Source organism: Ursus americanus, chromosome 11 (genome assembly GCF_024610735.1).
Source record: "Ursus americanus isolate L20-20 chromosome 11, mUrsAme1.1.p, whole genome shotgun sequence".
NCBI lineage: Eukaryota > Metazoa > Chordata > Mammalia > Carnivora > Ursidae > Ursus > Ursus americanus.
Window position 1 is genome coordinate 39,522,461 of NC_142137.1, and position 15,301 is coordinate 39,537,761.

The 15,301-nt window shown below is 41.8% G+C and overlaps 1 protein-coding gene across 6 annotated transcripts in view; it reads left to right on the plus strand.

The window, feature by feature from the left end:
* Positions 1-15,301, plus strand: part of TPD52L1 (TPD52 like 1) — a 94,163-nt gene that overhangs the window by 74,437 nt on the left and 4,425 nt on the right. For 3 of the 6 annotated variants that reach the window (XM_087865455.1, XM_087865458.1, XM_087865459.1), the window contains exons 4-7: positions 6,600-6,701; positions 9,851-9,865; positions 11,474-11,512; positions 14,751-14,811. In XM_087865455.1, the coding sequence (XP_087721581.1) occupies positions 6,600-6,701; positions 9,851-9,865; positions 11,474-11,512; positions 14,751-14,811 (217 nt within the window). The remainder of the gene's footprint in view (positions 1-6,599; positions 6,702-9,850; positions 9,866-11,473; positions 11,513-14,750; positions 14,812-15,301) is intronic. The other 3 variants (XM_087865456.1, XM_087865460.1, XM_087865457.1) reach the window with 2 other exon arrangements.

The window sequence follows — 15,301 nt, forward strand, 5'->3', positions numbered from 1 at the left end:
CCGGTTGCGTGGATTGAAATCTAGGTCTCCAGCATTGGTGAGATAAGAGCATATTAGTACCTCTCATACGTAGTGAGGATTCAATGAGCTAATATTTGTAAAGCAGGCAGAACAGTGTCTGATACTTCGTAGGCCTGTTTGCTGTTCTAGAAAACAAGTCTGGTGGGGAGACCCAAGAATTCTGTTTTGGTGACAAACAGGTTTCTATGTCAAGAGGGCCACTGGGAGGAAGAGTCAGGATGGAAATAAACATGGGGAGTCATCTGCATTTTGATGTCATTAGAAGCTACAGGACTACGTGAGAGTTCCACGGAGATTATTTAATAAATGTGGATGATCATGGATTCCTCACTCTTTTAGGAATGAAGTGAGCCTTTCTTTGTAAGGAAGAATCAATCCTTTTCTTAAGAGAGAGGCATAAGTATATCAGTAACATGATTTCGGGAGCGCACCTTCCTCCCACCCTCTTTTCTTGGCTGCCAAGGGAGGAGGAAAAGTCTTCATCACATGGTGGTGGTGGGGCTTGGTTACAGAATCTGTTTCCCCCTTGATTAATTAAATCCCTGCCGTTAGCGCCAGGATACCCATTCTAGGACAAGATCTACACCTCATAGGATGAAAATTTTGATGTGAGGGAATGAGGAGCTGGGTGGGGTTAGGTTGGGTAGAATTAAATTTCAAAGCAGTGAAAAGAATTTTAGCTGTCAGAGGATTGAAGGTGATTCCCAGAGGCAATACTTTGCATACTGATTAAGCAATCATGACCTATTTAGTTTGATTTATACTGAAAAGAAAATCTATGATATGTTAATGAAGGATCTTGGCATATTTTAGCCTGTGGTAGGATTCAAGTAGGAATAGGACTGAATGTGTAGAAATAATTACACAGCATCCTGAAATTATCTCCTTTATGGAAAGCTAACCGTACAGTAGCGGGTCAAAAGATCATCTGTATTCGGGGTTTGTTGCTGTTGTTTTTGTCATAGTTTTGTCTCGCTTTGATTTGAGAGACTTTGAGAACACACACCAAAAATTCCTTCCACCTCCTTTTTGTTGTTGTTGTCCTAAGGGGTTTTTGTTTTTGTTCTTTGCAGCTTTTTTGTGTTGTCTTTAGACTTTAAATAGGCATGGGGGCGGTGGGAGACTGGAGTGTTAGAGGTAGGGAGGCCACCGGAGGAGAAATTGAGGATCTTCTGTAGGTAGAAGGATTAGGAATTGAGAAATGCAACGTTCTCATGGGCTATTCAGACTGAGAGGCTTCATTTAGTAAGTGTTCAACCTTCGCTAACCCATGACCTTTCTCCACTAATAAACCCCTCTGAGCTGTACCACAGACCAAATGGTAGGCCTGCCAAGGGGAGAAGGTTTGGGAAGGAATTTAAACTATCCCGTCCCTTTGGAACAATTAATAACTTCATTCTTATCAAGAGGAGTAAAATGCAGCGTTAACAAAAATGTGCAGTGCTTGAAAATTGAAGTTTAGTTTATGATTTACTTACTCTTTGATTTTCTGCTTCTAAGACTTCCAAACCATTATAGTCAGTAATGATTGTTACCCCTGTTTTTATGAGGAGCCTGTTGCAGCACCGTGGACTTGGGAAGTGCCAGTGAAGATTAAAGACCTAATTTCAAAAGACACACATAGTCAATCTCTCAGACACCTGTTTATTCTGCTTACCTTTTGCCTTTCATCTGATCACACAGAGCAGGAAGCAGACTCTTCTTTTCCAGGTTCAAGTGGTAAATCTTTTTTGGTAACATATGTAGGGAACCGCCGGAAGAAGATAAACCTGAATACTTCTGTGTCTTTGCTGACATGCTGCATGGCAACTATTAAAATAATAATCTTCTTAAAAATCCCATAACAGAAAATGTGTTTGTGCTATAAAATATCTTCCTGTAAAAAGACTTTGAATTTTTAATTCTTCTATTTGTGTGTAAAAAAAAAAACGCTTTAAGTCAAAACGTTTTAGAAGACATGCTCTCTTCTTTTGATTATTAACACTACTTTCAGATCAGTAAGACATGACAAGATGAACTGCATGAAAAGTCAATAGGATGCCTTTTATTTGGTTTGCAGAGGACCTTACCTCTCCCTACTGAACATCCCCTAGTCAGTGTGGTGGCCAAAGAGCTCACCTGTTCTGGCCAGTAAATGCTATCCATTCCTTAAAGAACATGTGGCCTCGGAGCGCCTGGTGGCTCCTTCGGTTAAGCATCCAACTCTGGGTCTTGGCTCAGGCCCTGATCTCAGGGTCCTGAGATCGAGCCCTGCATTGGGCTCCGTGCTCAGCAGGGAGTCTGCTTAAGACTCTCTCTCCTTTTCCTTCTGTCCCCCTGCTTGTGCTCTCTCTCCCTCTCAAAATAAATAAATAAATCTTAAAAAAAAAAAAGAAAAGAAAAAGATGTGGCATGTATTATACACAATGGAATATCATTCAGCCATGACGAAGAAGGAAATACTGCCTTTGGACAACAAGGACAAATCTCAAGGGCATTATGCTAAGTGAAGTAAGTCAGGGAAGGACAGATACCGCATGGCATCACTCATATGTGGAATCTAAAGAAAATTTTTTTTAAGAAAGTCAAATTCTTAGAAGGAGCGAGTAGAAGGGTTGTTGCTAGGGGCAGTGGAGAGGGGGGAAATAGGGGAAGGTTGGTAAATGCAAATTTCCAGTTATAAGATGAATAAAAGTCTGAGAATCTAATGTATAACAGTGTCGTGTAATTGAAATTTGCAAAGGGAGTAGGCCTTAAATGTTCTCACCAAAATATATATAAAAACATGCGAGGTGATGGATGTGTTAATTAACTAAGTGGGAGGAATCTTTCACAATGTAAATGTATATCAGATCTTCACGGTGTACACTTTAAATATCTTACAGTTTTGTCATTCATACCTCAGTAAAGCTGAAAAAAAAGGCTATCCATTGTAGCCAAAGGATCTCTGAAAAGTAAAGCCTGTGTTCCCATTGACTTTCATTGAAAACTAGAAAGTTTTCTTATACCCTAAATAAAAAATCTCCTAGTAAGAAGTCTTCAACGAGTTAATGCATATAAATACGCCATAAGTGTGAGCTTCTGTTTGCTACCAAACAAAAAGGTTCAGCCCTGGACCAGAGTCCAGGCTTGTTGGGAACCGCGGGTTCCTACGAAGCTGCTGTTGGCTGGAATCACTTTGGAGCCCAGGAGGACCAAGTCCCCTCCCCCGCCCCCTCTCCAGGGCCCTCCTCCAGAGTCGGGAGCCGCACGCCGCAGTCCTGACTCGGTATCCGGTATCCGTAGCTGAAGTCTGGCCGGCAGCCTGGGCTCTGTTTCCTTCCTCTGCCTCCTGTGGCTCTTGCTCTGGCGTGTTCAGGCCCCGGGGACACGGGGATGATGAAAGAGGTGCAGCCCCGCCCTCAGGAAGTGCAGGCAGGTCACAGAGACAGTGGAAAACCGTCATTGCAGCAGAGTGAAACGTGTTCAGAAAGAGCTGTGCCAAGTGGATCACGGACACACAGAGGACGGGCACATAGTGCAGACTTGGGGAGCACCTGCTCCCATCTTTCGGCCTCCCACTGCACAACTGACAGCAAGCTGTGGGTCCAGTAACATGCTGACGTTTGTTTTGGGAGAATGTGTTGTCTCCTGAGGCATCAAGGACGTAACTCAGCAATGGTGTAACTTTATATTTAGCTTAAAATAAGAGACATCATCTAAAATGCTAAATACCGTTTCCATTTAAATTACGAGGTTGTCGGGTCAATCGGAAGGTTGGTGTTTAAGTTGCTGTTCATTATTTGAATATTATTGAATGTAATTTTATACGATAGGGCTGAAAACCAGTTTTGAGAATTAGGAGTCCGGACTGTATACAGAATCCCGTGGCTCGGTAAAGGGAGTAAGATGTAAATACCACGACATCCTTCAGGGTTTCCATTGGCCTGTCCGGAGGGTCTTTTGTCAAGATGTGGGCGCCTGTCCTCTAGATAAGGGTGTGTGTGACTTCATTCAGTTTTGAGATCGAGCCCAGTGAGAATGCAGTGTGAGGTTACAGGGTCGGTGCGGTACACAGCTCCGGAGGGACCCTGGGCTCACACTGATGTGAGTAGCGCTTCTTAGAGCTTTTAAGTGCTTCTGAGCCTAGTTCTCACGGGATCCCCCATTCCTTTGTTCTGGGAAACCACTTCTTCACATATCACCCTCTTGTTGCCCCCCCCACCCAAATCTCTTTCCCTCAATTATTGGTCTCTAATGTATGTAGGATGGCTAGTAAGTGTTTTTAAGAAAGGCGGTTGTTAGTCTAGGGAGAAGAAGTATAAAAATGTGGGGAAAGAGACACAGCTTAGAAGTCTTACAATGCAGTATTAGTACTTTTCTCCACAAATACTGGAGCTGTAGACAGCTGACCTAACTCGCCTTCATATGTCTGTCATCTCCAAGGCAAGATGACGTTCTGCAGGACGGTAGGCACACTAGTCGTAGCCCCGTCTCTGTCTTTAAAAAAGTCACACAAGGGGCGCCTGGGTGGCTCAGTCATTAGGCATCCGCCTTCGGCTCAGGGCGTGATCCCAGCGTTCTGGAATCGAGCCCCACATCGGGCTCCTCTGCTGGGAGCCTGCTTCTTCCTCTCCCACTCCCCCTGCTTGTGTTCCCTCTCTCGCTGGCTGTCTCTCTGTCAAATAAATAAATAAAATCTTTTTTAAAAATTACATAAATAAATAAATAAAATAAAAGTCACACAGTTCTTCTGGGCCTCAGTCCCATCACCTGGAGTTTGAAGAAATTGGACTCTAGTGCCTTCCAGATTTAACCTTATGTAATTCTCAGAAATAAAGAGTTAGCAGTCCTGGAATGCCTGGGGGGCTCACTCGGTTAAGCGTCTGCCTTCCGCTCAGGTCATGATCCCAGGACCCTGGGATCGAGTCCCGTTGGACTCCTTGCTCAGCAGGGAGCCTGCTTCTCCCTCTGCCTGCCACTCCCCCTGTGTGTGCGCTTTCTTTCTCTCTCTCTGACAAATAAATAAAATCTTAAAAATAAAGTCAAAAGTCCTAAAAATCTCTCTTCCACACTTCTTCAAGCACCCCATATGGTTGATTTTAAACTTTGTAATTTCACATAGGTATAGAGTTGCATTTTTCACGGTGAGGACTTAACGTCACCAAGACTTCACTAAAGTAGTGGGATGTCTGTGTATACCCACCATACACTGTTCTAGAGGAGTGTGGTTAGAACAATGTAGAACAACTTACTGCTTCCTAGATGTACTTCTCCCTGGCTAGCTGTTTTGAAATTAAGCCGTCCGGTTCAGAATATACACACAAGTGTTCAAAAGTCACCTCGTCTCAAAATTTGAAGCATTCTCAAATATATAAAGTTCAACTATAGGGAACAGTCTACAAGGAAATTAAATACTTACTCTAGTTGCAGGAAATTCCTGTAGAAATGCAGGAGCAACGCAAGAAAGAATTCTCGATCTAGTCTCTGGTCCCAGCCTCACGCAAAGGTCACAGATGTTGCAAGGTCTTTCTTTACTTTCCCTTGAGCCCCTTTCAGGCCGTACAGAATCAGTGCTGGGTGGATGCTCAGTGCTCGTTCTTCCCTCGCCTTTCCTAGGTTCCCTTTTCTACCTTTGTTCCCCGCCCCCCCCACCCCAGCCCAGCTCTATTCTGTTAACACCCACTTGGCCAAGGCCTCAGGGATCTCTGGGCGTGATCGACAGCAAAAGGTGGCTTTCACGGTCTTACTAAGGGTGCACGCTTTGGTCTTTTTAATTTTTCAAAGTGGGGCATTTACAACAACAAAACCCTTTTTTTGGCCAGGTGTGATGGGATCCTGCGGCCGAGCGGCTGGAGCACAGGACTTGAGGCAGGGTGGGGCCTAGCATGTCAGGGGACCGGCCAGGAGGTCTGAGTGGCAGGAGCAGCGTGAGCGAAGGCAAGAGAAGGGCGAGAGGACCCACTTGTGTAAGATCGTCGTGAGGCCCGTTGTATGGACTTCGACTTTGTCTCCGAGTCCTGAAGGAGTCAGTCTAGTGGGAACATAGGACGACAAACAAACAATCGCCTTATTATATTCCTAAAACTGCTTTGAAAAAAGTCACTATATTCTCTTAAGATCGTGTGCCCTTCTTGTTCCCAGCCATAAATATTAGAAAAATAAGCGAAATACTAGTTATATTTTGCCCTTTTCTGGTTAATTTTACCCCTGAACAGTGCAAGCTGAATCTTCCCATTGATACACGCATTTTCTAGTTTCTGTGTTACCTTTGATAACTGTTGCTTTGCGAGTGTCTCCTCATAGTGTTAAAACCCACACTTCCTTAAGGATAACTGCACTCAGAGCATTTCTGTTTGTGAGTACGCATCTGATCTGCACATTACACTTGCATATGAATATTTTTCCTGAATTCAGATTTAATGGTCTGACTTTCCCACCCATGAGCAGCGGCCAACCCATCATCCCAGACAATAGAATCACTGACTTCTTTGGATCAGCGTCTTCCTAAAGCTGTTTAGGAAAGGAATTTTCAAAGTAAAGAGGGAAAAAGATGGTGAATGTTCTGTGGGTGATCGTGACGTATGAACTATGTTTCTACTGTTCTGTTTTATTTGCAGCTACAAGAAAACACACGAAACCCTGAGTCACGCAGGGCAGAAGGCAACCGCAGCTTTCAGCAACGTTGGGACAGCCATCAGCAAGAAGTTTGGAGACATGAGGTACTGTGGGAGAGAACCATGGGGACGCTGCTCGGCCTTTGGCCTTCTGAGGGAAGGGGAGCTTTCTCTCCTGGCTGGTCTTCCTCGTGTGTTGCTCTTTAATTGGATTAACATGTTATGCGGCTGATAGTGATTGGTGACGGAGGTCAATTTTTATAATGAAGAGTTTTCTGCCTGCTGGTCTGCTTAGGGAGCCTGGTCCCAAACATGCCCTTTCCGCTAGGACGTGACCTAGTAAAATAGAAGATCCAGGGCTCCTTTAATTACTGGTAATAAGGGGGGATTTCAGAAGAATGCAGCACATACTGAATTTTATTCATTAAAATTTAAACAGTAAGTTAAAATGTGCATTCAGTGGAATAAGCCCTGATAAGCTATTCTAGGTTACATTTTTGTATACATCCATCTAGGGTATTTTTTCTATGCTAGATACATACATATTTATTCTTTTATTCCACAGAAAGGTACCGTGGTATATAGTCCTTGCACATTTCGGTTATTTTCAGTATTTCATTATGTATAAAGGTAGGGTGAGCATCAAGATTTTGAACTGAGAACCGAATATCCTCACTATAGGCTCCAGAAAAAACAGTGCAGTTTTAACCATTTTTATTTTTTATATTGTGTTTTAGTAAGTTATCTCAAATAGAGTTGTTACTTTCTTTCTTTTTTTTTTTTTTTTTTTGCTTGTTTAAATACCTATCATAGTTTATTTTGAATTTGGTGATAGGCTTAGGAGATTTTTCTTTACAAATCAATTTTTTCTCTTTAGAAATCAAATTCATTTTTTAAAAACTTTTGACGTATACATTTTTAATTTCTTCCTTTTTAAAAAAATTGCACATAATTTCACTGGATTCTGAAACTATTTCTTTATTACCCTACAACTTTGATACCTAGAGGCGAATATTTATATTGTTGTGTTTAAGTTAACTTAATCTCCGGCTTCATACATTACTGGATTGTGCCCTTGTCCTCTCTTAACAAGTTGGCATTCATGAGGCTAGAGTTCGGTAAGTACATGTACCTGAATCCGAATACATTGTTTTATCTTCATATTTATGAATAATGCGATAATGAAAAGCAGCTGAAATTTTTCAGAGGCTGCATGTGATGAATAGGTAAACCTCCCGGATTATTAATTAACCCTCATTTTATTACAAATAAAATTTGCTGTCATGTCAATGGCATTAAAACATTTATCTAAACTAATTAAATAATTTCTCAAAACTGAAAATACCCTCTTACATGTTATATCCAAGAAAGTATATTTTGCCACATTTATAAAACTTGTCTTCCACATACTTAGTTGAAACCTTTCACTGGAACACTGGGACCACAGCATGATACCAGAGTGTTATTTCTCCAAATTTAGGAGACTTTTCAAACACCTCTGAAGCCTGTTTAAAGTACATATTCCAGATTCCACCTCTCGGAGATCGTGCCTCAGTGGGTCTTGGGTGGAGTCTAGGAATCTGCATTTGTAACACGCCCTTAAGTGGTTCAGCGGGGTGGTCAGGTTACCTGGAGGCCACGTGTAACTCAGCTCACCTGTACCAAGGTGTTCTCAGTTACGAAATGGGGTACGAGTAACAACGTCATGAGGTTATTAGAAAAGTTGTAGAAGAGAGCCTGCCATTTATTAAGCACTCAAGAAATGCTGGTTTTTACCCTTACTCAGTGACCATTTCAGTTACAAGGTGACCCCACATAATGGCAATGAGGGAGTGTACATTAACAGGAGTGCACTGTGGTATTTCATAAAGGTTTTGTTCGTTTTCCTAAGTGGGAAAGAATGAAGACTGTTTCACTTATGCAATATGTTAACATACTCATGTTCATACACTAATTGGTTGTAACATCAAGGCTGTGTTGACTTCTTTTTCTTCTGTTTCCGTGTAGCTTTGCTTTAGGGTAATGAATGATCTATTTTCCAGAAGTTTCAAACTTTTCATTAATTGTTTCTATATATAGAGGATACACTACTTTCATTATAAACTGTGGCTAAAATTACTGGGAAGTACAGCCTGTGTCACTGGAGGGTCAAACATGGTCCTGTAGTAGGTTGTGGAGTTTGCAGAATTCAGACCTATATTTTTCTCAAACGAAAACATTTAACGTATATAACTAAGGATCAGTCCCTGTGAAAGCAACGAGTTTTACAAAAAATTTTCAGTTTTAAATTATACTAGAACAAAGTAACATATGTGAAAGTCATATTTGAAAATTACTTAAATTTTGTATAATAAAGACTTTTAAATGAGAAAAAGTAAGGTTTTATTTTTCATTTAAATTGATTTGCCAGTTTATAAAATGAAAGAGAAATTTAAAAATTGTATCACATTTTACTTTGAACCCCTTTTTAGTATAAAATATCATATTATCCTATATTCCTGTTATTTATACTATAAAATTCTTTTGTGCATTCTGGGAAAAATCTTCTGAAGTTGTTCAGAAACATTGCCAGCAAAGTTCAGATACCTCTCAGTTTCTCTTTTAAATTATTACAAGCTAATACTTACAGATTTTAAAAACTTAGAACTTGGGCCTTTTAATAAGTTAATGAAAAGCACTCTGTGAGGATTTAAATTGATGTGTTTTATAAAAACAAGTCATATTTTTCAAGCTAAGATTCTCATTTTACCCTGATTGCCGTTGACTGAGTCCCTGTAGCCCCATCAGGGAACTGCCCCCTCTTTCTCTACCTGTAAAATAACATTGTTAACAGCTACCTAACTAAAATGTTTCCCGCAAAGTTAAAACGAGGACACATTTATGAAAGTACTCAGAAGCAATGCAAGCTCTTGGAATCATTTTTATTATAATAATACTGGCCTCATCTTGGAACTTCTCAGTCATTTGTTCAAACCACGTGTGAACAGGTGGAGATGAGGCTCTTTGGAGGAAGCATAGAACTTTTATTGGAGTCCAGCCATCTCTCTATAGTCATCAGAACAATAGTTAGAAGCACAGCTTATAACAGGTTGGTACAGTAATTGTTAAGACACATTAAAAAGTAGACTCCAAAAGAGTAATGAATGGAGTCTCTCCATCTTTGCTTTGGGGCTCCTGAGAAGAGGGGGCAAGGGCACTGTGGTCCTGATATGCTAACTCTGGTCCTGCTCTCTCCTGTGCTGCCCGGGCTGCAGATCTCACTCCATCGGGTAAGCGCTGTCTCTGGGGCCCTGCCGGCCCCTCGCGGCTCCTTCCTTCCCAGAGTCCACTGCTCCCCTCACACCGTGGGTGCACCTCAGCCAGAACACTGGGTCTCTTTTCCTGAGAGGGTTCATGACCAGGGAGTTACAGAGCGTAGGGCATCTAATGTGTTTGAATTTATTTAAGCATATCGTTCTCTCATTTCTGAACCATTTTTACCAGTTTCACTTCCGGAGCGGTCTCTTAAGAATCGCTTCCCAAATTCTCAATCCTGCCTGCATTGGCAGAGGTCCTCAGAATTGAAAGAAGAAAAAAGAAAAGCAGAAAGTGAGAGTTATATGTTTTTATGAGACTTGTAAAAAGTAAAATCAAGAAGCAGAAAATTGTTTTCTCTAGATCATTGTGTTTTTGTGAACGTCTTGTAACTGTTTCTTATGTGGATGGTTTACCTTCAACTTTCTGTACCTTCTGAAATTGAAGAGGGGAAAGGTTACCAGAAGACCACACACATGTTCAGAAGTGTGCAGTTGTCCAATTAAACCCTCCTTTAGTGGGAATCTTGTTAAATATTTTGGGGGGGGGTGGATTTTTTTCCCTAAGAAAACTGCCTGTATTTAAAGAGATGAATAGATTGATAATGCTGATGAATTTCTTTTAATAATTCCTTTTTTAATGTAATTTCTGGGGAAATATTTGTCTCTATTTTCTAAGTGGAGTGTCTGAGAACATAAGTACTCCCTGAATTTCTTTGGCCTTTTCTTTCTGAGTTCTAGTGAAGTGCTGCCCATACTGATGACTTCAGTGGATATTGTTAGGGAAGGGTGAGGAGTTTGATCCCTTACTGTTAGCTTCTTGGGAGGAGAGACGCAGGGATGGTGTTGGAAAGTGTGATGGGAGAACACTATCCCAGGAACATGGACGCCATACACAGGGCTTCCTCCCTCCACCCAGCCTGATTTCTGAGTGGAGCTCACAAAGAAATAACAGGAGATCCACCAGAGGAAAGATGAGCCAGCTATCATAGGATCAATAGAGTGAGAGGCTGAAATTCTTGGAATTCTCAGAAATGTTGATGTATTTGTACCAGATGTCCCAGAGTGGATGCAGAGATCCCTGCCCCCATGTTGGGCTGTGTGGATTGTATTTGCCTGGTATGTGTTTCCTTGAATGTCTTCTGTGAACAACATATATTCCTCTGGGGAGTTTCTCTACAACGGAACGATTAGCTTTTACCTGCCTTTGTACCTTCTTAGGTACAGCCCTTCCTCTTTTCCTGAAAGAAGAAAGAAGGGAAGGGAGTGGGAGTTGGACCTGGGGAGGATGTCCACGGGCTCCTGGGCGCACCCGGAGAAAGCAGACATTGTCCTCGGATTTCCTGGCCTACAGGAGCCCACAGGAAGTAAAATAACACCCAACTTGGACAGTGTACTCCTCCTTTATACCCTTGAAAGCTGACCTACCCTATGAAAGCAAAGGTCATCTTGGTGGGGTGGGCAAGAAATACTTCAGACAGTTGAAATTGCTGTTTTAGAACTGTGAATAGGGAGTTTCTCACATACTTATGTTGTGCTATCTTCTTTTTTGTTTTTTCCTTTTAATCTGCTTTTGCCCTGAAGCTACTCCATTCGCCATTCCATAAGTATGCCGGCTATGAGGTAATGTGTGTATAGATTACTTCATATAATATCAATGCAGAATGTGTATGAAGTGTTACTTTATTGATACTTACTTTGCAGAGTCCCCCCCCCCCCCCGCCCCATTATGCTTTCAAATGCAGTGACCTTCCTTACTATCTTTTCTGACGGCCTTCAGGAGAAAAGGTGGACAGTTCTGTCGAAGTAGGGTATGATGGGTTTCGGCTTCTGACCAAACCCACTGGTTTAAATCCAGTGTCTCCTGATTTGTGTGACCAGAGACAAGTTACTTACGTAGCTCGATGTCCATTCTCTTACTGGTTGTGTGACATAAAGTAACCTGTGTGAAGCACTTTCTTAGCAGAGGGCTTGGAGCCAGCACGCCTGCAAAGGCAGAAATACGTGCCTTATTTCAGCAGAATTAAACGCAAGCCTGGGAGAAAGGTTAAATGAAGAGAATAGCAGACTGTGAGGACTACAGTTGTAGGATATGGATATCACCAAGATTTTTTAAGGTAGATATTAAGGTGAGGTGTCTGTTAAGCAATGAAAATGTCGTTAAAATTACTAGCTGGATGACAGCCTCTGAGAAAGACATTCCCCACTTCGGTTTGCATAGCTTAGTGAGGCAATCAGATAAAAGCACACTAATAGTAACAGGGTATGGAAGAATGAATGTCAGATTTCCGGGGGGGGGGCTTGGTCAGGAGATGCAGATTGTAACCCAGCTCTGCCCAGAATGAACTTGGCAGCCTTGGGAAAGTCACCTCAGTGATAGCAGTTTCATCACATTTAAAATAAGAGGCTAAAACCAGATTTACTGCTCTTCCCGCTGCTCTTGCCCTAGGCTTCCGTGGTGGGGGATGCTTGGGGAGCCATCGAGCCTCTAAGACCTTTCCCCACTTCAGTCCAACTGTGCCTCTTCTGCCTGCTTTATAGTATGTATTGTGTGATATGTTAGAGAGGGGGTTCAGTTGCTCTAAATAGTTTGAGACCACTGCAGCCAGATTCTTTCCAGGGTCATTTGTAGTTGTATGTGATCTGATTAAATCTGAGTAAACAGTTTCTCCCTGTTCTCCAGCAACACATTCTAGTGTAATTGAATTAGGGGAATGTCTGTTTTATTATCCTGATGATGTTTCTTCCACACTGAAGTTATATGGTTGCTTTGGAAATTTAGACACAGTATTTGATTTCCCTAATTTGGTGGTAAATAGGGAGTATAGACTCAAGATTGCTTAGTCCATCTTTGAGTGACTTGCACCCCCTAGCATTAAAACACTCAAGTTGAGTAGTGCAGCCTACAGCTCTGAGCTTCTTTATTTGTCAGCTTTCTTTTATTAATTACTTTTATTAAAGATTCTTTGCTTATTTATTTGTCAGAGAGAGAGAACACAAGCAGGGGAAGCTGCAGGCAGAGGGAGAAGCAGGCTCCCCACTGAGCAAGGAGCCTGATGTGGGACTTGATCCGAGGACCTGAGATTACAACCCCAACCAAAGGCAGACGCTTAACCAATTGAGCCACCCAGGTGTCCCTGTTTGTCAAGTTTTTAAGTCTGGTTGTCCAAAGAAGAGTTTGCAAAAAATTAACACAGCTTCGCTTTGTGAATCCATCTAGTGGCTTATGGGTCAAATGTAGTCCTCGTGATCTTGCCTGAAACTAACTTCAAAAAAAATTTTACTCATCTAACATCTACCCATGAACCGTTAGGCTGAACTGTCTGGCCACTGGGGCTTGTGTAACTATCAGTGATAGGCAGGCATGTGAGCTGGCTTGCCCACATAAAACCTGCAGTGAAAGTAAGGTGCCAATAAATATATACCCTTGAGTCATTCAGGCACAAATTCACTAGTATTTCATCACGAACCAGCAATATTATGGAGGATTACTCATAGGAATTTGGCTCATGCTTGCGTTGCTTGCAAGATGTGATGTCATAACATGGGCTCTCTGAACTCACCATCGTTAAGTCCTACAGCATAGCTGCAGATACATTTCTGACCGCCTGGAGTGTCAGAGTCTCTGGAGAGAATCTCTAACAAAGCCAAATCAGTCAAACATATTATGTGCATTAGTTCCTCTTGATAGTATTAGAGCATGCTTCATTCCACACCATACAAAGAAGCCCATCTACTACGCCATTCTCCTTTATAAATTCCTCTGGGCCATTCCTCCTATTTCATTTCCCCTGCACTCAAGAAAGAATAACAGGTGGCTTATCAAATATAGTAACATTCAGTTGAATTATTTGACCTGAAAATGATGGCAATCATTGTTGCTGAATGCTGACATGGATACAAGATTTAAGATACATTTTTAGTTCCTTCTTGGTTCGTGTTCCTTTAGTTGGACCTGGGGACATCATTTTTAATGGTAATTATGTCATGAAATCATGTCATGTGGCCAAATCCAGTATAGGAAACCAACAAGCACCAAATGAAGCATCTAATGCTTAAAGTAACAAGATGATGTATACAGAGTATTTAACAGAACGAATGAGTCACAAATAAATTGTCAATAGACTGCAGAGATTTTGTTTGATAAGAGAACAAAAGTATATTCTCTTTAGGAGGAAAAATAACGTGTTCATAACACTATCTTGATCAAGCATTAGATAAGTAGTAAGTATATTTCGACTTAAAATAGTGAAAGCATTGACTTTCAGAAACACTGCTTCATGGAAATTGACAAAATGATTACTTTTTAAGTCACGGAAAAGAAAAAATTATGAACCTTTTTTCCCCCTTGAGTTATTTCTGTCTTGTCTCACATTTACTGAAATAAATAACTTTAAAATGCCAAGTGGAAAAACTCTAACATGACATTCTTCAGATAGACTTTTCATTGCTTACCAAACAAATAAACAAACAAAACAAAACAAAAAAGGAGCTGGGAAAAGGAGGGCTGTGATAGAAACAGTTAATTAGCAAATGACAAATGAAGCTATCACTCCTTTGACTCATTGGAAATGATTATTTCCAGTGTACCTTGGAATTATTACAGCGGCATCGTGAACAAATGCTGTCCTGTTTTTCATATGACTATTTTATTTAGAAAATTTCCATGTCAGGGTATGGTTTGTGGATCTAAACTAGCAGAAACGAACACATACTTTAAAGCATGCTTGTCGTAGGTGGCGAACCGACAGCTGGCTCTGGTGCAGAGATGATGTTTACAATTAAGAGCAGAAAGCCAGGCAGCTCGGTTGCTAAGACAGCTGGGTCTTTGGAGCTGACCTCTCTTTTTTTGTTATTTTAGGAATTCTCCTACTTTCAAATCATTTGAGGAGAGGGTTGAGACAACTGTCACAAGCCTTAAGGTACAGATGAAGTGAATTTTGTGTCATGGGGTCCCGTGAATCAGGACAGCCTAGTCATGGGGATGTTGGTTCTGAAGGCGGGGCCACCAGCATTCGGTGCCGCCAAGAAGGCAGCCCTGCACAGAGTCCGTCTTTGTCTTCACGTATAAATCTGTCAGTAAAACCAGTATTGGAGGGTGTTGCTGGATCCTCACAGAGTTGTTCCCGTAAACCGTTCAGGGGTGATGACTTGTGAACATGAACTGGGATTGGCTAGAACTCTTAGTGCTGTCCCCTCGGAAACTGGTATGCGAGAGAGGATTGTGGGTAGGATCGAGGATCTGTGAATTCTGAGTTTAGAGTGTAAGTGAGGGGTCACCAACAGCTCAGAGCCCCTCTGGTTTGCACATGGGCTGGCAAAAACGAACTTGGCCCCCAGCATTGTACTGCGCACCCCCCCGCCCCCAACCACCAGGACTTGGTTACTCCGTTCGCAGACAGCACAGTACGG